This window comes from Chiloscyllium punctatum, chromosome 49 (assembly GCF_047496795.1).
Source record: "Chiloscyllium punctatum isolate Juve2018m chromosome 49, sChiPun1.3, whole genome shotgun sequence".
Taxonomy (NCBI): Eukaryota; Metazoa; Chordata; class Chondrichthyes; order Orectolobiformes; family Hemiscylliidae; genus Chiloscyllium; species Chiloscyllium punctatum.
In genome coordinates, this window is record NC_092787.1 from 58,506,128 (window position 1) to 58,532,487 (window position 26,360).

Here is a 26,360-nt window from a genome sequence, read left to right on the forward strand (position 1 = left end):
TATCAGTTGATAAATGATAAGGTCATTCTTTGAAGAATTCAGGTCTGCTCTGCACACTACTTTTAGATTCTGTGATAGAAATACTTGCAGCTGTTTTCCATGAAGTGCCCAAGTACGAGGAAAGTGTCTATATGCAAAAGTATCTGCACTAATTAAGAAACCAGACTGGAGAGGAAAATGATTTTAAAAGATGACAAAGGGAAGGCTCTACATGCTGTAGCAGGATATACGTAAACAATGAGAAGGCCGCTTATTATTATTAGCGGCAAAAGACACAATGAGCTCCCATATCATTAAAATGCAATCCAAGGAAAACAAACAGCTAGATTTTAATTTGGAAGCGGAAGGGGTTAATGATTGGCCATTTTATCTTTAGGAATCAGAACTCACTTATGAACACAGCCCCTCAGAAGATTCAAAACACTTCAGTAATATCACAATAAAAGAGGATTGAATAGAGATGTCAGAGCAAATGAGCACTCTGATTTTCCTTATGTTTTCACAGCACATTTTTCATCTTTCTTAGTGCCTTATTTTATCAATTATTTTGACACAAAATTCACAATTAGATTTCGCATAACCTTCAAAATGTGCCTTCAGCTTATAATTTCATAAATGGACACTGCTATTAACTTAATAGTTTTTTCAAATGAGTGTCACAAAAAAAAAGGATAAAGCATAACCATTAAATGAACTCTTCTGATTGACAGCAAAGATTCTCAAATTATTCACGGTAACAAATAATAACAAAGGACTGACTCTAGTTTCAGGATAAACAGACTAATTAACTTTCTCATGCAAACAAATTTCTTTATTACCAGAACATTTCAGATAATTTTTGTCTCAAGATCTGAGAGTGAAGGTAAGCAACCACCATCAAGAATTAAATCAATTGTTTGATATCAAAATCGGTTTCCAGGAAAGGATTCCTACCTCCTCCTAATTTGACTGCCAATATGAGTTACAGAAAAATGGTCAGAGTCTGGAAAATCATGACTCATTAAGCATTAGCATAATTAAAACAACACCGTATGAGACACTAAGTTTGGCCCATTTATTCATGGTTTGCATCTTCCAGAATGAATATCACTGAAAAATATCTTGAAGCTTTTTGTGCTTCATTCATCAGGACATATGTAAGATTAACTTGGTTCAGGAGATCAGACTGCAGAACCAATTTGAAGGACATCAAGAAAGTAGGGAAAAGTCGCCACTTTTGGGAATGATCTAAAGGCCCCTGAATAATAACAATGGTGTAGGAAAAATATACAGTCATACAACTGGTCAGAATATAAACAATGGCAGAGAATAACTAAGAGGTTATTATGGATAAATAAATTAGAACACAGAGGAAGCTAGCCAGAATTGTTAAAACAGATAACAAAAATTTGTACCAGTTTTTAAAAAAAACGTGCAAGTGAGGGTTGGTCCTCTAGAGCGAGTGTGAAAAGGTAACAGGTAAAAGAAATGGCAGAGAAAGTAAGTTAGTTTTGTTTGTCTTAACTAGATTGGTAGGAATATGGAATTTGTAATAAGAACAGATCAACTACAATGTTATTGAACAGTAGTGCAGCTTGAGAGCCTGAATAGCCTACTTCTGCGAAGGTGTTCATGTGTTCTTATCTGGAAAACCACGACAGGAAATCATTAATTTGTTGCCATTGGCAATTGATTGCCAATGGCAACAACATTTCACCCAGAAAATTCCACGTTACTAGTCACGAGTTTTTTTTAAAAAGGTTCTTGTGCGTCTAAGAATTCAATGCAAGAGCCATATCTCTGATCACACATTTGGCAGGTGTTTCTGGGAGGTGGAATTGGTCTTTGGCCTTGAGATTGTTAGCATTCATTTCCCATACTTCTGTTGGGCATTCTCAAACATTGTGTCCCTTCACACAGGAGTTTCCTCCAAGTTAGTTTCTTCTGAACGAGGTCTCCCACGTGTTGACATCTATGTTGCATTTCTTATGAAAGCTTTCAGGGAATCTTTGAAATGCTTCCTTTATCCTCCGCTCATTTGAGTACCTTCCTTGTGCTGGGTGGAGAAGATTCCCTTTTGTAGTCAGAACTCAAGGATCCCAAGCATGTGGTTGACCCAGCAGAGTTGGTTAAATCATTAACTAGGCCAACATGAACAATGGTACAGTTGAAAAGGAACTAGATGAGGTATAATTAATTCCATCTCCCTCATCCTGCTAAACCACCCAGCCAAACATTTCACTGTATCTTGAACTACCTAATATTTCTCATACTGCATCTTACTTTTTGCTTCTAATACACTACCTAGGTTATTCACAATATTCCTTACCATAAGAAAGGTCTTCTAGAATTTATTTTTCAGTAATTTAAACATGAACACCTGAAGCAAATAAAGCTTTCAAACATACATATATTTTTGCATCAGAATTATTCACCTTAATTTCAGCAAGAGAATGACCCTACACTTTAGAATATTACCAACAACTGGAATAAAGGAAGAAAAGCTTCAATCTCCAAATGCAAACAACGTAAACACAGTCGGAAGAGAAGCAAAGTGAAATCCGCTGAAACACATCTACTTATGGGAAACATAATTTGGGAGGAGACTAGGGAGTTGCTCATTAAATGTGTCCACTAGCCCAGTTAAAAGACCCTTCGGTAATGCGTTGTGATTGCAATTTCAGAACATGTTGAAAAATTTCTCTTATCAATGTTAAATGGATCCAAAATTCAAACAGAGCTTGCTTTTATTTACCATCAAATGTGAATAATTTTTGCCAAATATTAAATGGTTATGAGCCTCATTATAGAAACAGTTGCCCATTTAAAAAGGTCATAAAATATTCAAATAGCAAGTGTTCAAATGAGCTTTAAGGATTTATCATTTTCAAATAAACCATGTATTTGGATATTCAAGAATGCAAGGAGTTATGCAACTTGATCAGAACCAAAATGGAAGATTTTCTAATGTAAGATTAACTTGGCTCAAGAGATTAGACTGCAGAAGCAATTTGAAGGACATCAAGAAAGTAGAGAAAAGTCTCCACTATTGGGAATGATCTAAAGGCCCCTGAATAATAACTATTTTAGGATGACATTGTCTAAAGGATTGGTTACCAGATTATCGAAATATTACTTTATACGTATGATATCATAATGGTTATCATTACCTCTGATCCCAGTAAGGCTTCTTATTTAGCCAACTGACCTCAGGAAGGGCAATTCTAGTGGATTTGGAAAATGATTTTCAAGGTTTTTGCCCTGCACACCCAAACTCAAATATAAAATATTGCCTGATGTTTTTAAAAAAAAAAGATCAGCACTGAGGTCAAAAACTTGTAGCATATTTTATTACATATAATGTGCAATATCAAGCACAAAATTTCAGATTATCCAAAAAAAGTGTCAATTTGGATAAGGTCAAAGAAACAAATGGTGATGTGGAATATTACTACCATAGCAACACAAGAAAATTAAGCACAACAGATTGCCAAACTTCCCCACATTACTCTCGATATTCATGATATTTTTCGAGACACAATCAGGTGAAGAATTTATTATGTGTAATTAACTGTCATAGTAGCATGTTAAATCACAATAACAACTCAATCCACAAAAAACTTCGAATCTAAGAGTGGAACGCTGTCTTAAACTGCATTCAAGACTTCAATCTGCTCAAATTGATTGCTGAATTCAGTATTAGGAAAAAATACAGCAAATAGAATGTCATAGCCTTAATAGTTTAAAATAATTAATTTCCATATTATACACTCATTGTTTTTAGTGTCTGTTGCTCTGCTGAGGAAAAGCAGAGCAGAGAGGCTAAGTAATGAACTGACTATGGGAACAACAGTTCTCAAAAAGAGTAGTAACCTTATATTTGTAAATGTTCTCGAGGCCAGCTGTAATGGTCACATGATCAAATTGATTGCTGTTACCCTTCAGGGGCACGCAAGTGTTTGAAGACCCAGATATAATTGTAAAGGACTATTCTGTGATTGAAATACATTCAATTTACAGCTGCAAATAGAAAGAAAATGACTTGCATTTAAAAACACATTTTTCAAACATGGCAAACTGCTTTAGATACAATGAATAGCTCTGAAGTACAAAGAAAGTTATTTGAGTCAGGGACTCACTAAGATCAACAATGAACACATGTCTGGCAGGCTTTTTTATGCCATTGGTAGAAGAAAGAATAAAGACAGAACACTTCTATTCATCTTTAAGCAGCTCATGCCCACACCAGTCAAATACATCATACATTGTTTTGTAGAAAAATCTGTTATCAGCAAAATGTTTGGATGGAAGAAAAAGAATGAAGTGGCAACCTATTTTTTTGCCAGCACTTGTTTAGCTTACATTTTTACACAAAGGCATCTGTGACCTAGTTCTCTGAATTTACACAAAGAGAAACAGCTACTTTGAATCAGCAGCAAAATTCTCAGCTATGTCTTTCAGCTTACCAGTGGGATGATGTAGTTAGATTTATTCTTGTAAAAAAAAATGAAGCTATTCAAAATGCAGAAAACCCACCATTCTAAATTTAGACTATACATGATATGTGCATGTGTCAAGATCATTTCTGAACAAGTATAACCAAGGCATCTTATAATTACATCTTTTTCTGAGGAGTTTTCAAAGTGTTTCTTTCCAGCTGCTGACAATTGCAGTTCTCCCAACAAAAAACAGGGGCTACTCCAAATAGGTAACAATGATTTCATGCTTCTTGGTCTACAATAAAATTACTCTTATCTCAAACAGTACACAATCCAGTAACTTGAAAAACTGATGAGTCAATAATTAGAGTTATTTTAAGAGAAGCTGCCAGTTGTGTACAGGAAATGGCAATATGAACTCTATAATTAAGCATATGTTCCTTCATTTACAAAATCAGTTGGTACATGTCAATTATGACGCACATCTTACCAATACAGGGTTCTTAAAGACTCAGATGAACATTATGACATAAGCAAATGCAAGTTATCGGATAGATATTCAAAACAAAATAGGTAAAAGATGCAAACAAAAAATGCTGGTAGCACTCATCAGGTAAAGCTGCAGTAAACAGGAACAGAGTTAGTGCTTCAAACCACTAATTCCCCATCAAAACATTAACCTGAAATATTGACAACTTTTTTTATCCACAATGTTGCCTGATCTACTGGGTATTTGTGGCATTTTGTCCATATTCCAGTTCTACAAAATTTTTCATTTTCATAAACAGAAAATGTGCAGTCTTATAAGTATATTTCTTAATGAGATTCAAGTTGTATCTTCAGGAAGCAAAGGACCAGGGTAATTTGCTGGACTAGAACATCAAATCTCAAGCTTGAATTCCATGGAATTTGAATTAAATTGAAAAGTCTGCAATTAAAAGTCTAATGATGACTGAATCAATTAACATTAAGAACATATCCTCCTTTAGGCTAGTGCCAAAATTGGGAGAGATGCATCACAGGCTAGTTCTTCAGTGTCACTAGTTCAAGATCTTCAAACTCTTCAGTGAACATTGTTGTCATAGATTCAGACTTTTATACAAGCCCTTCACCCCATCATGTCCACACCAGTCATCAAGCACCGAACTAGCTTTGTCCTGTTTTCCATTTAGGCCACTGCCTTTGTGAGCGTACCTACACCAAATGTACTGCAGCAGGTCAAGCAAGTAAGTCATCCCTATCTTCCAAAAGGTAACCGTGGACGGGCAACAAACGTTGACCCAGCAAGTATCACTCACATCCCATGAATGAATATAACCTTCCCTTGTAACATATGAAAACTTTAAAGAACTGAAAGATATACAAACAATGCACCTGTCAATTCTAGAGAAGATGATTGTGTAGCATTCTAAATTCGGTATATACACTTAATCTTGAAAACAGATTTTAATTCTTGCAATTATGTATCCCAAATATTTTGAAATACTGGCATTCAAGTTTGCATCTCATAATATCTAATTTTATTTTCATCCCAATTCTTAATTAAGGTGGACGTTAAAGTAAATACATACTTAACATTCTTAAGTAACTGAAAAATATTAATTGCACTGGGTTAATATGCGGCTTCACTTAACACTGCTCAAACAATTTGGAATATTAAAAAGCCAAAGATGATTGAAATTTTGGTATAAATCAACTCCCCATTAAGTTTTCAGCAATGAATAAAACAATTATGTCAGGTTATGCAGAGATCCCATAGTATCAGAACAATATGAACTAGTATTGTTAGATGTTCAATCATACACAAATCAATAGCATAAACATGCTGTATGTCACTGTAAATGCTGAAAATACAATTTCAAATGTTTTACTGCAAACTAAGCAGGTACTGCTTACCTTTCTCTGCAACAACAAGTGTGCTGCTGAAATACTGCTCCTCCATCTGCCAAGCTGTGTCATTTGCTTTGTTGGTAACACCACATGATCCAATGCAATTCACTTTTAAAGCTAGCAAGGAGAAAAAAAACACGAGAATTGGTAAGTCAAAGTAGTAGCTAGACCTAGGGAATGACAATACAAACTGAATTAAACAGGAGAAAGTAACCTCATTGAAAAATAAAATCATATTGCTGGTGTTAGATTTGCTACTGTCAGCTACTGACCCAAAAGTGTTAAAGCATGTGCACTTCAGAACTCCAACTCCAGGAGCATTCACACAATCAAAAAAAACTAAAACCTTGCTGCATGCTGCCAATTTTTCTTGGACAAATACAAAAGACTTCTTGACTCCTTTATCCTCCAATTCTCGTACAACAAACTTTGTCTCAAACTGGTTGCCTGGACTTGCCTTTATATTATAGTTTTAACATGACATCAGCAGGAAGGGTGGCTGGTTTACTCAATTTTAACAGCACAGGAGGCAGCATTTTGACCACAGAGTCCTTGCGAATTCTCTTATGAGCAAGCCAGTCCAAGTCTCTTGCTTTACCATCCCTTGAAATCATTGATCAACTCTGCTACTCTCTAATCTCATAGATAAACCCTTATCTTGCCTTCTCCAGAGATGGATGCAGTACTCCAAATGAGACCAAGTAAGAATGAAAGACAACAAACTTAATCAGCAGCTTACACACCTTCAATAGATTTTTTTCTGAAGTCTAAATTGCAGAGATTCTGCAGGACATACTTAGGGACAAATTTGCAAATTAGGATGCAAGTTCACTGCCTCACCATCACGTGACCAGTCTGGAAGACAGACAGCCTGAGATAACTGCTTAATAAAACTGTAATACTGAGTAAAATCAGTAGTAGTGATCCTTATTAAGGGAGCACAAATGTCAATTTGTCTGCAAAAACTTCTATTGATGTAACCATTAACCACTAATTAGTTCAATTATAATTCCCATGGCTTTTGCGATATGCAGAGAACACAGGTGTACTGAAGAAATGCATCTAAACTGAATTGGGTAATAGAAATTATATGAATTGCAGAAAATATACACTAAGATTATTTTAGATATTTCAACATCAAATTACTAGTTTTCAAAATAAGTATTAAATCATACAGTCTCACTAATGTTCCTTGCATTCCTTTCTCATGATTCAAAAAACTGAAGCAATTGTATTATTGGCAATAGAAGAGATGGCCTAAATAATTAATACTTGCAGATTCTGGAAATACTTTAACTGTTGCAATGTGTAGCTGTGACAAAGCCATGTATTGAAGAGATGGCAATCCTTCCTGTAAACAAGATGACGTACTGTTGGCCTCTTCTGCTCTGCACAGAGCACCTCCTGGATTAAGTATGTGATTTCCCGGTTTCCTTGGATGCCCTGTAAAAGTTACGCAGGGTTTCCACCTCACCCTAACCAAACTGCAGGGAAAATAAATCATGGATGTCTGGATTTAAATTATTGCTTTTTAGAAGGGTAAAGAAATCCACCAATTACAAATGTTCAAATTGCCCATCAGAAATAACTCATTTGTGCAAAATAAATCTTTGTTTTGAATATGCATTTGTTTTCCCATTTACTGGCTGTACACAATAAACAAGCAACTCTTAACAAGAACTATCTTGAAACACTGACGAGCTTTCAACTTTTTTTTAAACCAAACTGCTTCCAAATTTTTACCAAGTAGGGTCTTAATTCACCTTAAATACATTAAGGTCTCCGCTTTGCAGCAGCGCCAGGGAGAACTACAAGGGCATATTTATGATACCAAAGTTGCCAATTTCCACGACATGGTAAGTGTTATTATGAACAGGATAAGAACCTGTTTAAATGAATAGGTGGGAGAAATGAAGGAGATCTCAGGCTTCACAACCTCCCAAAGTCGTGGCTTACAACGACACTGCAGAATTTTGGAATTAGTCCCGAGTCGCGGGTGTCCTTTCAACTCAAGCCTGGGTTCAAATCCACCTCAGACTGCTATGGTAGGAAACAATTTCTCCTCCTCCCAGTGCTGCAAGTGAAAGGAGTTTGGACAACTCTGACTCCATTTTTGTGGGTTTTGTACATAATTTATGAGCAACAATTTGAAAGACCACCAGACTAACTAGTGAGAGAAAAACAGAAGTCACAAACTCAATGGATAGTTATTGAATAAACATGCTAAAAACTGGCACATGGATAGTACATTGTTTATTAAAGATGTAGCACTATGCTTAATTTCCATTTCTTCTTTTGAAGTACAGTGGTTCTTATTCCCCTTTAAGTACAAAACTAAATTTAGAATACTAAAAAGCATACGTGACAAAGCTTGCTGTACAAATATTGTCCTGCAATTTTGGATCCCCTCACTATCAAAATAATATCTTAATTTTGGAACTTCGGCAATTTGGTTTCTTGAACTGAACGCTACAGACCAAAACATAAGGGTACATTGGATCTCTCAGAAGACTCAAAGTCCCTTAACAGGTAAACAAGCAGAAAATCAAAAACTCAAATAGAAATACAAAGATATAAAATATTCACAGGTCTATTTAAATTTGAAAAAAAAATGTTGCTAGTTTTTTTGTTGGAGTAAAACTCAGGCAGCTTGGTGGACTGCTGCCTCACAGCACCAGAGACCCAGGTTCAATTCCCACCTCGGGCAACTGTGTGTGGAGTTTGCACATTCTCCCCGTGTCTGCTTGGGTTTCCTCTGGGTGCTCCGGTTTCCTCCCACAGTCACAAAGATGTACAGGTTAGGTGAATTGGCCATGCTAAAATTGCCCGTAGCATTAGTTGTAGGGGAATGGGTCTGGGTGGGTTGCTCTTCGGAGGGTCGGTGTGGACTTATTGGGCAGAAGAGCCTGTTTCCACACTAAGTAATCTAATCTAAAAAAAATCTCTACTTACCTGCATTGTTAATATCGCTCTAAAGCAATTTAAACTGTCAGTTTTTAAAAAAGATTACAGTATTTCTATCAATCTTCTATAATGTCTGGTTATTTCATTTGAAACAGACTTAGCAAACTGTCCTAGACGTTTGTAACTTTTGAATTCGGAATACAACATACAATATTAGATAACAAAATTTACAGTTAAAACCTAACATGCAAACTGGGGTAAATAACAGACACCTATGACATGAAAAGAAAGTATTAATTCACAATTTAATTGAAGTGCATTTTCATTCCAGCAACTACACTAGGTCAGCAAAATGATTTGTTGTATTGATACAAAAATTGGGAATTTTTATTAAATGACTCTTGTTTGCCACGAAGATCAGAGAATGGTTTGAAAATAATGCAAATTCAACTTAATGTAAACCTCAGCTTTGGGCAGCTGTAATGCCAGCAATTTTCCTTTAAATGGTCTGTTAAAGCAATGACTAGCAATAACTAAAGCAGAAAAAAAAACTTCACTGCACTGCAAAGATAATAAATGTGCAGGTCATGTCAGAAATCAAGATTTTCACTTATCTCTTACACAAGTTATCACAGAGATAATTTAACTGCTATGCTTCGCAACCTGAAGGGACTAGATAATGTTGACTATGACAAGCTATTTCACATAGTCCAGAACAATGTACCAGAGTACAAAGTCTCTGCTTAAAATGACAGCGATCTTGGTTTTCAGTTCACTTCAATCTGCAGATACAACATTTCAACGTGTGGATAGGTTAATCTAGAGAGACAAGAGATGGTGGAATAAGCATTGAATTGGCTATATGCAAATGGAATGGATTTTTGTCACATAGTAGTATTTTGGTACTCAATGAATGAGTAATTTGAGATGTGAGACATGTATAGGGGTCTCATGCTTGATAGAGACAGTAACTTTGACCTCAGGTTCCCAAAGCTCTCCATCTATCATTGGAGTTTTTCTTGTATCACATCTGAGCCCGTTATTGACTATTTGAGGTTTTGATTTTCTGCTTGTTTACCTGTCAAATGGACTTTGGATCTCTCAGAAGACTCAGTGCACCCTTATGTTTTGGTCAGTTCAAGAAATCATTTTGCTGAAGTTCCAAAATTAAGATACTGTTTTGATAGTAAGAGGATTCAAAATCTCAGGACAATATTTTTACAGCAAGTACTGTTACATATGCTTTTTAGTATCATGAATTTTGACTTGTACGTATAGGGGAATAGGAATCACTTATGGCACAGTGGCTTAGTGGTTAGCATTGCTGCCTCACCACTAGGTACCCGGGTTAGATTCCGGCCTTGGGCGACTGTGTGGAATTTGCACATTCTCAGTCTGCATGGGTTTCCTCCGGGTGCTCTGGTTCCCTTTCACAATCCAAAGATGTCAGGTTAGGTGAACTGGCCATGTTAAATTGTCCACAGTGCTCAGGGATGTATAGATTAAGTGCATTAGTCAGGGGAAATGTAGGGTAATAGGTCTGGGTGGGATACGCTTTGGAGGAGCAGTGCGGACTTGTTGGGCCAAAGGGCCTATTCCCACACTGTAGGAATTCTAATTGACTTTTGTGATTCATCAACTTAGTTCAAGCAGCAGGAAGTTAAAAGGCAAACATGAGAGGCTGCGGTCTTTTTTGGTCTACCAAATCTTTCATATCTAGTAAAATCAAGCAGCCAAACATTTGAGTCATTCTAATGTGATGAAAGAATCATGAAACAACAACTTAGCTAGAGTTTGTCAAGTCACAAGGGGAAGAAATTATGTATCCCTGGTCATTGACCATAACAATCCCCTTGATTTAAATCAGGCTACAGATGGCTCTGCAAGGACTCAAGTCAAGAGTAGCTGCACTGTGACTTCCTTCAATTTCTTTCCCAAAGTAATTTCTAGTTTACACTTGGTACATTTTTGCACTTTATGGAACAGAGGAATGGAGTGTTTAATTTTTACCACAGTTCCTTGACAAGGAAGGAAAAGCAAATATTGAAATACTAGAAATAAATGTAGGCAGAGGTTGGTCCCTCCAGCTTACACAGGGCAGGGTCTCAAGACAAAAAGCTGATCGGTTAGGAACAAGATGTGCAGAAATTTCTTCACCCAGTGTGGCTCAGTGGTTAGCTCTGCTGCCTTAGTGCCAAGGGCCTGGGTTCGATGATACTCTCAGGCAACTGTCTGCGTGGAGTTTGCACACATGCCGGCGTTGGTTTCCTCTGGGTGCTCCAGTTTCCTCCCACAGCCCAAAGATGTGCAGGTTAGGTGGATTGGCCAGGTTAGGTGAAATTGTCCTGTGGTGTATAGGTCAGGTGTATAAGCCATGGGAAATGCAGGGTTTAGGTGGGATGCTTTTCAGATGGTCCATATGGATTCGATCGGTAAATGGCCTGCTTCCACACCAGGGATTCAATTAAAAGATAGTGAATCTTTGGAATGCTTGATCCCAGATAATTAACGAAGTGTTACTTTTGAATATTTTTAAGGCTGAAACAGACACGCAGCATATCCAGGTCTACAGATCACAGACACTGTGGTCAAAGATCAGTCATGATCGCCCAGAATAGCAGAGGAGGTTCAAGGGGCAGCATGGTCTACATTTGTTCTAATAGTTTTATACAGGCAAACTCTGGGCTGAAAACTAATTCCATTCTTCAGTATGCTCGCAAGTCAATTTGCACACATGTTGGTGTACAATGTAGGGCCAAGTAAAACAGCTATTAGTACAAGAAAATGTTTGTACATCATCTTTTAAATGAATATTGATACACCCCTGTATCGGTCAGCATAAGTACAAACATTCAAAAGTAGCATGCTCATAAACCTTCTGTGTAACAAACAATTGAGAATGTGGGATCTCTGCACCCATTGGTCATGGAAAGTTTTTAAATGTACCACTGTTCACCATTGGGTTGTCTCAGTTGCTCCCTGAATGTATTGACACACTGAAAATTGGTGAGTAGCTGTAATTTTGTAAAAGCAAGATACTAAATTAGAATTTAAAACACCAGATGCTTAATTAGCCACTCATTTACTATGTTTTGCCTGAACTGATATATTCAAAGCACCAGACATTTATTATTAATGAATCATGCCACCTGAATGAAGTTCTGGTTTAAGACATCAAAACCTAACAATCAAGTCTATGTTCCTGCTCCATTCCCAGTTGTTGAACATGGAAAAGCACCTCGTCTCCAAGTGGAATTTGCCAAAATCTGTATGGTAAAAAACTAGTGTATCTGCAAAATTCAAAATGCGTGCAGTGAGAGGGTGTTTTGGGGAGGACGGTGAGAACAGTGCAAGGCAAGAGTCAAATAACATAGAATGGGTGCAAGGTTAGGGAAGGTTAAATACGTAGAGTGGGGTCAAAGAATTTGCTGGTTTCATTTTAAGATAGAGAATTTAGGTTATGGTGGAACAGTTTGAGTAGAGGTCACTTTTCAAAATATAGTAAATGAATGATTAAATGAGCATCTGGTGTACTTCAGTTTCAGTTTAGTACCTGGCTATTTCATATACAAAACTACATATAATAGGGCGGGAGGAAATGGGAAGATCAAGTGGGCAATAAGGGAAAAGAGGAGGAAGAGAAGAGGCTGGGAAGAGAGAAGTATAATGTCAGAGGCAAATAACTCATTGGTTGCAAGGTTAGGGAAATTGAATAGGTAGATTGGTTCAAAGAATTTGCTGGTTACATTTTAAGGTAGGGAACTTCGTTTTGGATTGAAGAGTTTGAGCAGAGGTCTCTTTTCAACATGCCTATTGTTCTGTTGTGAACAAAACTCCATTGTATCTGTTTCGGTTCAAAACAGTCGTGCTGCATATCACACGGAAAGCAATATAATTCATATAATAGTCAGCACCATAAAAATCGCACATTCACACCAATTAACCTTCTTAAGTAATGACCTTCTGTCAATTATAGGCAAATGGACAAGCATTCAATGAGCATTTTAGGATTTTCAGTTTGAACAGACTTACATCATTATTTGTTAGCTACTTTAGGTGGCAATGCAAAAAGACAGCAATTGAAAAGCAAACAACTACTAATAAAGAAAGTTTAAAAAGTAACTCTCCAAACTTGCTCTGATAAGTTACATAGTACTTCTCTTAATCCTAAGTAGGAGTAGTTTATTTGATACACAAACTGAGTGGGCTGATCATTTGTTCCATTATGTTTGAATGAAAAAGTAAAGGGTCAGCAGAGGAAATTGTTCCATGAGTTTCAACAACTTTTCCTATTGAAGGAAACACCATGCGCTTGGATATTATTAAAAGAGTAAACAGAGTATTTTGGAAAGCTATTAACAGAATAATTTAATTTTAATTACCTTATTCAAACTCTTAAGCAAAAGACAACTGCACAGTCTACAAAGTTGCTACCAGTAATTCCCATCAGAATGAAAACATTTTAAGAATTAACTGCATAAAACTTTCTATAATGGATAAGGTGAAACACTTCATTTGGAAATGGTGTACTTTAAGTAAATATGAATCAGGGCAGAAGTAGGCCATCTGGCCCTTATAGCCTGCTCTGTTATTTAAGAAAGATCATGGCTTATATGATTTTGGCCTCAAGTCCACGTTCCTGTATACCTCATAACCCTTAATTCCCTTGCTAGTTAAAAACCTACCCACCTCTACCATAAGTATATTCAATAACAGTCTCCTCTTTTCTCAGAGCAGAGTATCAAGGATTCACAACTCTCAAAAGAAAAAAAAGTCTTCTTATTTCCATCTTAACTGAGAACCCCCTTATCCTAAAACTCTGCCTCCTGGTTTTACTCTGTCCCACAAGGGGAAATATTCTTGCAGCACCACCCTGTCAAGTCCCCTCAGGATCCTTTTTCTACTCTTCTAAATTCCCTGTGCACCTTTCCTTAAGACAAATTTCCATCCCAGCTATCAGTCAAGTGAAACTTTTCTGATTAGTTTGATTTATTTAATCCTTTCTTAATTAAGGACAGTAAAACAGTATTCCACATAAAGCTGTACTAACCTTGTATATAACTATAACATCCCTGCTTTTATCTTAAATTTCCCTTGAAACTATCATTCCGCTTGCCTTTAATTTGTTGTACCTGCATACTTCCATTCTGTAGATGGTTACATGAATCAAAATTACCCTGTACCTCAGTTCTCCACTTAAATAATACGCTCTTAGGTTCTTCCTGCCTAAAAAGGAAGAGTTCATATTTCCCACATTATACATCAGCCTAATCTTGGGCCTTTTTTAACCCATGACTCTTTGCAGGCATATGTTCTCTTCAAAACGCATTCTCCTTTATCTCTATTCTCATCAAGTTTAGCAGTCACAAAAATATTGTACATAAATGAGCTACCATGTGGCACATGACTTGTTACATCATGCTAGTTGAAAATAACCCATTTATCCTTTGTTTCATATTAGTCAATCCATTATCCATGTTACTGCATTACCTTCATACACTCTGACATGACACTTTGTCAACAGCTTCTAGAAATCTAAGTGCAGTACACTGGTGGTGCCTCGATCTATAATGTCCATTTCCTGAAATAACTTTAACAAATTAGTCAAAAGAGATTTCTGGTGGTGGGCACGTTGTTGGAGGGAATCCTGAGAGACAAATTGTACATGTATTTGGAAAGGCAAGGACTGATTAGTGATAGTCAATATGGCTTTGTGCATGGGAAATCATGTCTCACGAACTTGATTGAGTTTTTTGAAGTTACAAAAAGGATTGATGAGGGCAGAGCGGTAGATGTGATCTATATGGACAAGGTTTCCCATGGGAGACTGATTAGCAAGGTTAGATCTCAGAATACAGGGAGAACTAGCCATTTGGATGTAGAATTGGCTCAAAGGTAGAAGACAGAGGGTGGTGGTGGTGGTAGTGGAGGGTTGTTTTTCAGACTGGAGGCCTGTGACCAGTGGAGTGCCACAAGGATCGATGCTGGGTCCTCTACTTTTTATCATTTACATAAATGATTTGGATATGAGCATAAGAGCTACAGTTAGTAAGTTTGTAGATGACACCAAAATTGGAGGTGCAGTGGACAGCGAAGAAGGTTACCTCAGATTACAACAGCATCTGGACCAGATGGGCCAATACTGAGAAGTGGCAGATGGAGTTTAATTCAGATAAATGCAAGATGCTGCATTTTGGGAAAGCAACTCTTAGCAGGACTTGTACACTTCATGGTAAGATCCTAGGGAGTGTTGCTGGACAAAGAGACCTTGGAGTGCAGGTTCATAGCTCCTTGAAAGTGGAGTCGCAGGTAGATAGGATAGTGAAGGATGCGTTTGGTATGCTTTCCTTTATTGGTCAGAGTATTGAGTACAGGAGTTGGGAAGGTCATGTTGCGGCTGTACAGGACATTGGTCATTGGTTAGCCCACCGTTGGAATATTGCGTGCAATTCTGGTCGCCTTCCTATCAGAAAGATGTTGTGAAACTTGAAAGGGTTCAGAAAAGATTTACAAGGAAGTTGCCAGAGTTGGAGGATTTGAGCTATAGGGAGAGGCTGACCAGGCTGGGTCTGTTTTCCCTAGAGCGGAGGCTGAGGGGTGACCTTAGAGGTTTATAAAATGAGGGGAATGGATAGGATAAATAGACAAAGTATTTTCGCTGGGATCGGGGAGTCCGGAGCTAGAGGGCATAGGTTTAGAACAAGAGGAGAAAGATATAAAAGAGACCTAAGGCGCAACTTTTTCACGCAGAGGGTGGTACGGGTATGGAATGAGCTGCCAGAGGCTGGTACAACTGCAACATTTAAAGAGGCATTTGGATGGGTATATGAATAGGAAGGGTTTGGAGGGATATGGGCCAAGTGCTGGCAGGTGGGACTAGATTGGGTTCGGATATCTGGTCGGCATGGATGGGTTGGTCCGAAGGGTCTGTTTCCATGCTGTACACATCTGACTCTAAACCATGTTAACTTTGCCTGTTTGCACTAGGATTTTCTAACACCCTGCTGTAACAAAGTAGTCTTGCATTGAAACATAATTATACAATGCTGCAGATTTTGTTTTAACACTAAAATAGTTCATTAAAAAGGATAAAATAAAGCAAATTGTTCTAATAACACAAATGCATTCCTTAAGCACACAAAAGGTATAGTCTTATTAATGCCAAACATTCCTTCATAAATTGACAAGAAAAGGAGCTTTTATACAGTACCCCAAAACATATCTGATACAGTACTCACACTAAGGTCCCTGCCCCCAAGACGTCAGCAGGTTGAAGTCACTTGTGACTAACGTATAGAGTGGAAGTGCAGACAGCTTCTTTCTGGTGCTATTGTGCACAGCTTTAAGTAATCTCTGCAGGGTTTTAATCCAACATCTCTGGGCGAGGAAGAACACTAATGCTTTACTAGAATCTAACAGTTCACTTAAAAATCCTTCCCTTCTAAGGAACACTACACAAACAGTATCTGCATCCAAAGATTTCACTGTACTGCTCAAAATGTTAAAACTTTTAAAAATCCTCCTCAAAGCTTTCGTTATTTCTCTCAAGCTTAAAAATAACAACTTCTAGAAATCTCTAAAACATTGAGGCCTTTTTATTACCCAACCCAAAATAAACAAATCTATTAGTGATGCACAAAAGCCTTTTCATTCTAAAGTTAGACCTTAAAAATGTTTTAAAAGATAACACCTTGACTATAGAAATACTTACAAGTCATTTACCAATTTCAGATACAGTACACAGAAAGCCTACACTAATTCAGAAACCAAACACCCATACTTAAACTGTATTAAAAATATTATAATAATGGTTAAATGTTAAGCTAATTGACTTAGACTCCAGTTTCCAGAGTTCTTTTATATTTACTATTTTCTAAGCTGATTGGACCTTTTGTAGAATCAAGGCAATTTTGGAAAAGTCAACCATTGCGTCTACAAACCTGAGAAAAATGCCCATCAGTTCTGAATTTTCTCAGTGCCCTTTATGAAATTGTTTCAAATTCCTCACCCCCCTTTCATATTCTGATTCATAAATATTGTTAGGATGCCATTTTGTCATCCAGGTATTTGCTCAATTTACCTAAAGTATTTAGAGTATTTATTTCACACTTAAATACACCAAGTATTTTGAAATAACTTAAAATGTCTGCCACAATATCACGACTTATACCTTACCATAATGTCCCAAATCACTTTAGCCTTGTCTGTCTTCATGTCTTAGTTGCTCTTAAGTCCAAAATGCTAGTTTTAGAACCACTCTTCTCTGTTTCAAGCTAAATGCAAATTTATATTATAAACATTGCTACCTGAGGTGCATTTACTTTGAGCTCATTAATTAATCCTGTCTCACCACACAAATACTATGTCGAGTTTTGCCAGTTTTTGAACACACCTCTAGGAAACTATCCCCAAACCTCACTCCTCAAGGATGTTCTTCCCAATCTGATTCACCCAACATATGTAGATTAAAATGACCAATGATTATCACTGTACCTTTCTCAGTTCCTGATTATTTTTCACATATAAAGGAGGCATGTGTCAGGTGTCAACAGCTGGGATCCAGTGAATCCTTTGATAAGTATAAGGGGAATAGGAGTACACTTAAAAGAAAAATAAAGAGGGCAAAAGGGACATGAGATAGCTTTAGTAAATAGAGTTAAGGAGAATCTAAAGAGAACCTATAAGTACGTTAAGAGCAAATAAAAAAGAGTAACTAGGGAGAGAATAAGGCCTCTGAAAGATCAACATCCCTGTCAGTGTGGGAAACCACTGAAGATGGGTGAGATAGTATTTGAATATTTTGCATCAATATTTACCGTAAAGAGGAACATGGAAGCTAGGGAATTTGGGGAAATAGCAATGTCTTGTCAAGACTGGAGGTTGGCTAATGTAATGCCATTACTCAAGAAAGGCTGTAAGGAAAAGCCAGGGAACCATAGACTGGTGAGCCTTATGTCAGTTGTTGAGGGGATTCTGAGGGACAGGATTTACATGCATTTGAAATTCCTGAAGAAGGGCTCATGCCTGAAACGCCGATACTCCTGCTCCTTGGATGCTGCCTGACCTGCTGCGCTTTTCTAGCAACACATTTTCAGCTCATGCATTTGAAATAGCAAGGACTGATTAGGGATTGTCAACGTGGCTTTGTGTGGGGGAAATGATATTGACAAAGGGTCAGTTAGACTCAAACTGTCAGCTCTTTTCTCTCCTTACAGCTGCTGCCAGATCTGCTGAGATTTTCCAGCATTTTCTCTTTTGGTATCGCACTAACGTAACTGAATTATTTGAAGAGGTGACAAAGATTAATAAAGGCACATGAGTAGATATTATCAAACACTTTGCTGAAACACACGTAGACAAAGTTTTGCATGGTCAACTGAGTACTAAGGTTACATCACATGGAATTGGAGGAGTTAGCCAATTGGATATAAAATTAGCTTGAAGGTAGAGACAGAGGGTGGTGGCAGAGGGCTGCTCTTTGGACTGGAAGCCTGTGACGAATGGCGTGCCAAGGATCAGTGCTGGGTCCACTGCTTTGTCATTTATATAAATGATTTGGATATAAATATACAAAATATGGTTAATAAGTTTGCAGATGACACCAAAATTGGTGTAGTGGACAGTAAAAAAATTTAGCTCAAAGTACAATGGAATCTTGATCAGATGGGTCAATGGGCCAAGCAGTGGCAGATGGAGGTTAATTTAGATAAATGTGAGGTGTTGTACTTTGGGAAGGCCAAATCAGGGCAGGACCTTTACACTATTGGTCAGGCATTGGGGAGCATTTCTGAACAAAGAGACCTAGAAGTGCAGGTGCATAGTTCCTTGAAATTGGAGTCACAGGTAGATAGCGTGGAGTAGGCAGAATTTTTTACACTTGCCTTCATTGGTCAGAACACTGAGTATAGGAGTTGGGACATCATGTTGCAGCTGTATAGGACATTGGTGAGTCTACTTTTAGAATACAGCCTACAATTCTGGTCACCCTTCTTTAGAAAGGACGTTATTAAACTTGATCTGGTACAGAAAACATTGACAATGCTGTTGCCGGATGGAGGATGAGAGTTATAGGGAGAGGCTGAATATGCTGGGGAAGGTTTGTTTCCCTAGAGCATCTGGGGCTCAGGGGTTACCTTACAGAGGTGTATACAATCATGAGAGGCATTGAGTGAATGGTAGGGTGGAGAGCCAAGGTCTTTTTCCTAGGGTGGGAAAAGTCCAAAACTAGAGGGTATAGGTTTAAGTTGAGAGGAAAAAGATTTAGAAAGGACAAGGGTAACCTTTTCATGCAGAGGGTGATGAATGTATGGAATGAGATGCCAGAAGTTGTAGTGAAGGCAGGGTACAGTTACAAATTTAAAAGGCATCTGGATAGGTGCATTAATAAGGATTTAGACAGATAAGAGCCAAATGCTAGCAAATGGGACTGGGTCAAATTGGGATGTCTGGTCAGTGTGGACAAGTTGGACCAAAGGGTCTGTTTCCGTCCTGTATGACTAAAATCCTGTCACAAAAAAATTTCTTTTCTGCCCATCTTTATTTCAAGGTAGCCTTGAGATCCAAATCTCTGTTTTTGCATTCTTATAGTATGTTTCTGTAATAGTAATCAGGTCATACACATTTATTTCTATTTGCGCTGTCAACTCATCGGTTATAAATGTCAAATGCATTGATATATAGAGTCAATAGTTCGGTCTTTCTACTACCTCTTAAAACTCTAACTCTATCCACTTTTAGATGTGTACACTACAAACAGGTGACTCTCAGCACTACACTGTCCATCTCCATCTCTGACATAGCCAAGGTGCAACTCAAACATGCCTTTTTGAGTGTAAGACTCAACTACTGCAAAGTCTGCTGACTGTTCTCCATAACCTTCAGATCACCAGAAACTCTGATATTGATCCTGTCTACACCAAATTACAATCATCCATTTCCTTCTTTTGCAAGCATATTCAATGCCACCAGTTTAAAGCTTAATGCATGTTTTAAACGCGTTTAATAGTTCATCTTCCCGAAGAGAGAATTACACACTGCCTCACCAAATTACAACCCTATAAAGTTTTATTTATGACTTTGGCATCTTAACTCTATGTACATGGCCCTTGGAAGTGGTGCTTTTGAAAAAGTCTATAACCTTAAAACTTGTCTTTAAACATTTAAATTAAAATGTAATGCTGAATTGTAGAACACATTTACTGCACTAGAAAATAGACAGGCAGGAAGGTTCAGAAAAAGGAGGGCACTTAAAGAATGCAAAAGATAGGGACACCTGGGCTGTCCTAGTGAACACTTGTCCTAGTGAACACTTGTCCTAGTGAACACTTGTCCTAGTGAACACTTGTCCTAGTGAACACTTGTCCTAGTGAACACTTGTCCTAGTGAACACTTGTCCTAGTGAACACTTGTCCTAGTGAACACTTGTCCTAGTGAACACTTGTCCTAGTGAACACTTGTCCTAGTGAACACTTGTCCTAGTGAACACTTGTCCTAGTGAACACTTGTCCTAGTGAACACTTGTCCTAGTGAACACTTGTCCTAGTGAACACTTGTCCTAGTGAACACTTGTCCTAGTGAACGGGACACCAAGTGATAACATTCACTTGTGAAATTAATGAGTGTTTGATTCTGACCCGGAAACGAAACTCAGTACTATCAAAAACTTTATAATTAACGGTCAGATGCTGCCAATTATAATGGATTCTTATTAGCCTTGGCAAGTGGGGCAGACAGAGAAAAAAAATCTTTGCTGTTACACAACCCTGACCTGAGAATTCCAGGGGCTGGGGGGTGGATTTTAGTGCTGAGGCAGTTGAAGCCAGTAGAAAATTAACACTCAATGCTTATCTGCTATGGATTGAATTTAATTGCATTTTGGGATTTTGATGATATTGAATAGCAATTACCAGGTTATTAAATACAAACACTGTAAAAGGTAATACTGATGAAGCCTTAACTTACTTGCTGTTCTTGCAGACCACTCTACAGACTGCCCCACTGTCAATGCGAACTAATCAGATCTTATGACTTATTTGAATTTGAATCAAACTTGAAAAGATGACATGTTTAATTTGAGACTAATTAATCATTTTAAATACTACCTTGCAGTGACATTTCAGCCTCAGGTATAGAATGGTTCTGTGCTTAAGGTAAAAAGCAGGAATCTGCTCCAAGCTTAAAATTATTCTAAACCTATTATTGAAGAGATTCTGACAATCTGTCAGGAAACCATTTTATGGTCAAAGGTTGGCCCTCCTTGCTAAGAAGCCATTCCGTAAAACAATATTATCAGATATGCGAGCTGTGCAAGGTTACCTTATGACATCTCCCACTGGTACTTCTTTATAGGAACTTATCTCACTAGCAGACACCTAACCTGGCTGGATTTTTCTTCCCACCTAATGGATAGCTCAAGGCCTGTACGAATGATCAGTCAAGCGCACACAAACCTGTCAATTAACTTTTCTTCTTTACGAATTATTGTCTTACATTGGAGTTGCCTGCTGGGGCACTTGAAGAGCTGGTACTCTACTGTACTAGGTTATTAGAACTTAGTTTAGCTTATAGGTATCAGTATTATGTTGTAACATTGATGCTATTAGTGAATAAAGGGGATGACTAAAATTAAACTAAACTATCTGCAAGAGGTTTTTATTCCATACTTCCAAAGAGTACGATCTCCAGGACGAACCGAGAGAGGCTTTACAGGTCTGAGTCCACAAGGGATTCCCTGGGCCGTCTCAAATCTGTACCGTAACACTTTCAGACACTAAGACACTCACTCATGAATTTCCTCATTGAGACTCCATTTATTGTCTCCGTCCCCACATTGAAACTTTCATCCACAAACTACTGGTCACATTTTCTATAATCTCCTTTGACAGCTCAACAATCATCTTTCTCCTACACCATGGAACTTTATTTTACATAGGGGATGAGATATTGAACCAAGTTGTGCTTGGGTACCATTGCCCTCAGGCTGAACGGTACAGGTAATTCTGACCAACAACCCCATTAAAGAATGAGCATAACTGCGCCAGAACATTAAAAAATACAGCGCAGTACAGGCCCTTCGGCCCTCGATGTTGCACCGACCGAAGCCTACCTAACCTACACTAGCCCAATAACCTCCATATGCTTATCCAATGCCCGCTTGAATGACCATAAAGAGGGAGAGTCCATAACTGATACTGGCAGGGCATTCGATGAACTCTCAACCCACTGAGTAAAAAATCTACCCCTAACATCTGTCCGATACCAACCTCCCCTTAATTTAAAGCTGTGTCCCCTAGTAACATCTGACTCCATACGCGGAAAAAGGTTCTCACTGTTAACCCTATCTAAACCCCTAATCATCTTGTACACCTCTATCAAATCTCGCCTAAACCTTTTTTTCTCCAATGAGAACAGCCCCAAGTGCCTCAGCCAGATGGAGTTTTATGTGGGAAAGGACCTAAAAAATAGAAATCAAAGTATTGTCTCAATGGAAAGAAGCTAGAAACTGTGAATAAGTGCAGAAATTAAGGAAGTCCAGTGCAGTAATCACAAAGTTTGTGGACAAGCCCAAAAAAGCCTTAAAGATGAATGGAATGCTGACTTTTGTTCCAAAGGGCGTGGAATTTATGTCAAGTTGTTAAACCCCATTTGGAGTTCCACATTCAAGACAGCTCAAAGGATACATAGAAATAAAGAATGCAAATTAGAAGACAAGTTATATAAATTATGCCTGTGCTCTCCAAAGCTAACAAGGGGGATCTGACCAAAGACTTTCAGATGACGTGGAGATGTGATAGGGTTAGGGAACGTAGGGGCATAACAATCAGGCTGATGCAAGATGTACTTCTTCACACAAAGGAAACCTACCCTTTCCAACCCCAAAATGCCTGAGAATAGCTCAACTGAAATTTTTAAAACGAAAGCGGATAGATTTTGTTAGGTAAAGATATTGTAGTCTCAGAGACAAGACGTAGTTAAACTACAGATTTACTAAGAATTAACTGAGGTCGTTATCATTCAACAGGGTGAATATTGACTTAGGAACTACACAAGACAGATAAGGTTATTCCCTCACAGTGTAAAGACTATAAACAACAAATAAAAAAGCTCACTAATTAAATAAGTGGGCACCCTATGAGTGTTTAAGCAATCATTTGCACAAACCAAATCACAGCAATTTATTTTAATCCCCAAATTCACTTATAACAGTTTGCTACAGTGACTGTGAAGGAAAAAAAGCTTGGTCTCTAATCAGGTTACACATCCTAATTCAGAGCCTATTTCCTGCAGCCCTCAGCCTGTAACCAAGTGTTCCAAACTTACCAGGGCTTTCAGAATCCCACCAGCTCCACCTCAGCAAGACAAAATAAGAACGTCATTTTAAACTCCCTTCCGAAATCTCCAAATGCCATAAAAAACACTGCATTGACTACCCTTAACTCTCATTGCCTAACTTTTTACTTTATGGCGAGTGACCATTTTCCTTTCGTATTTGCTTCTGCAGGTGCTTCTTACATAAGAGTCACTAAACAAAAATTATTCAATGCACAGGGCAAGTATGACTTCACCAAACCATTGAAATCACATAACATGTGAAGTGTTAAGCTGTGCCCAAATTACCATGTCTAACTCGTCACAACATAATTAAATACAAAATCCAATAATCCTTGCATTATTTTAAAAAACATTTGAAATCCTACATGTCCACTTTAACTCAATCAGATATACATTTCAACTACATTAATATATTTTGACATGTTAACAGTTGAATCTTGGTACTCAAGTATCAAACATATCAAACTTTTCTCTTGCTGTTTATCTGATAAAAGCCCTGCACTGGATTACTCATAACCCATTATCACCAACTCTACACACTGCATCATCTGTTATTTCCAGTCAGTAAGCGATTATTTTCCAATAAGTAACTGCTATTAGACAAGCCTATTTTGGATACCAATAGTCCCACGTCAAAAACAAAGTTACATTCGGGTTTAGGCAAGGACCTGGGTTCAATTCCACCCTCCAGCAATAGTCTGTGTGAAGTTTGCACATTCTCCATGTGTCCGCAGGGGTTTCTCCGGGTTTCATCCAGTTTCCTCCCACAGTCCAAAGATAGATTGGCTGTGCTAAATTATCAGTAGTGTCCAGGGATGTGCAGGCTGGGTGGAATAGCATTTGGTAGAGGGGGTGGGTTTGGGTGGAATGCTCTTTGGATGATTGGTGTGGGCTCGATGGGTCAAATGGCCTGCTTCCGCACTGTAGGAATTCTATGATTTAGGCATATTAAATGTACAGCTTCGATGTGGTCAGTCCTCCGTTAGAGTTTAAGAACAACCATATAACAAACATTACCAAGTGGAAGACTCGCAGTGATTATCTTATTTGAAACGATGTAAAAGCTGGCTCTGAGAAGTACATAACTAATCCCTCTTAATACTTCCAAAAGCTTTAAACCACCGCAAATGAATCCTGACAGTTTCTCTTCAACCTTACCTTACCCCGACAAATAGAAAACAACCCTCAAGGCACCTCTCCAGGTTCGGGTTTCTGTATTTCCTCCTCGGACATGAACGTTTTAAAAGCTTTGTGCCTTTTAACTCCCTGGCGGATTAAGTGCTGCAGTTTCTGTTCTCTCTCTCTCTCTCTCTCCCACTTTCCACCTGTAAAGCCCTCACTGTCACAGAGGACTGACTCCTGTCCCTCCAACTTCCCTGGAGGGAACCTGCCTGACCCGGCGGCGGCGGCGGCGGCGGCAGCGGCGGCTCAGCGCGCGGACCCAACCGTCGCGTCTCGGGCTCAACTGAAAGTTGCAACCCCCGCCCCCCCCCAAAGCCCTGCTCACTCCTCGACTCGCCACCGGGGCGGGCGGACCGACCGACCGACCGACCTTTGAAGTTGAGATGCGCGGACAGCTTGACCCTCACTTCGCCGGTGACGAACTCGCCGGGGCTGTAGACCACTTTGTTGTCCTTCAAGGCGACGCTCAACTCCTGAACTTTCCCCATACTCTCCGAGAGGCGAAGCTCGAGCCGCCGCCGGACTCAACCGGAAACCCAGCGCGCGACCGGCCGCGCGACACCCACAACGTCACGGCTCCCGCCCCGCCCCACGACGTCAACAAACCCCACCCCCTCGCCGCCTGCCAGGAAAGGCCGCCCATCGACCGCACCGCGCACGCGCGATGTCAACCCCACCCCCTCCGCCCATGTGCCTGACGTGTATCAAAGTGATGTATCAAATCGTAACAAACCTATGAATAACAGATAAGGCTCGATCGTACGGTATTCTGCTGTTCTCAGGAAGGGTCACTGCACTCGAAACGTTAATCTGTTTTCTGTTTTTTTAAAAATCACACAACACCAGATTATAGTCCAACAGGTTTATTTGAAAGTACAGGCTTGTTAACAGATACTGCAAGACCTGCTGAGATCGTCCAGTGATTTCTATTTCTAAATGGTGCTTTCTCTCTATACAGATGCTGCCAGACCTGCTGAGATTCTCCAGCAATTTCTGTTCTTGTTTCAGATTTCCAACATCCTCATTTCTTTATTTTATTCACCTACTCTACTCATTGGAGTTAAGAAGAATGAGAGGTGTTCTAATTGAAACATGTAGGATTTTAACAGGTGCAACAGCGTAACTGCTGACAGGACGTTTTTCCTCATGGGAGAGTCCAACATCAGAGGGCATAGTCTCAGACTAAATGGGCTCCAATTTAAGATGGAGATAAGGAGGAATTTCATCTCTTCGAGAGTTGAGAGTCTTTGGAACTCCGTGCCACACAGGGTAGTGGGACCAGAATCTATGTATATGTTTTAAGGCTAAGATAGATTCTTGCTCTGTAATGGAATAAAGGGTAACTGGGAAAGGATGAGTGAGGCCCCTTGCTGAGATAATTGTATTGCCGATATAACAGGTAAGGTGACTAACATGGTGTCACTATTTAAGGAAGGTGATAAGGAAAAACCAGGGAACTATAGACCAGTGAGCCTGACATTGGTGGTGGGCAAGTTGTTGGAGGGAATCCTGAGAGATTTGGAAAGGAAAGGACTGATTAGGGATAGTCAACATGGCTTTGTGCGGGGGGAAATCATGTCTCACAAACTTGATTGAGTTTGTTGAAGACGGAACAATCGGATTGATGAGGACAGA

At 38.7% G+C, this 26,360-nt stretch overlaps 1 protein-coding gene across 1 annotated transcript in view; it reads right to left on the reverse strand.

The window, feature by feature from the left end:
- The window catches only part of arrdc1b (arrestin domain containing 1b), a 62,236-nt gene extending 36,955 nt beyond the window's left edge, over positions 1 to 25,281 (reverse strand). The window contains exons 1-2 of the mRNA XM_072565537.1: positions 25,096 to 25,281; positions 6,315 to 6,425 (exon numbers count right to left, since the gene is read on the reverse strand). Of these exons, the coding sequence (XP_072421638.1) occupies positions 6,315 to 6,425; positions 25,096 to 25,213 (229 nt within the window). The 5' untranslated portion in view covers positions 25,214 to 25,281. The remainder of the gene's footprint in view (positions 1 to 6,314; positions 6,426 to 25,095) is intronic.
- Between the last annotated feature and the right edge of the window lie 1,079 nt (positions 25,282 to 26,360).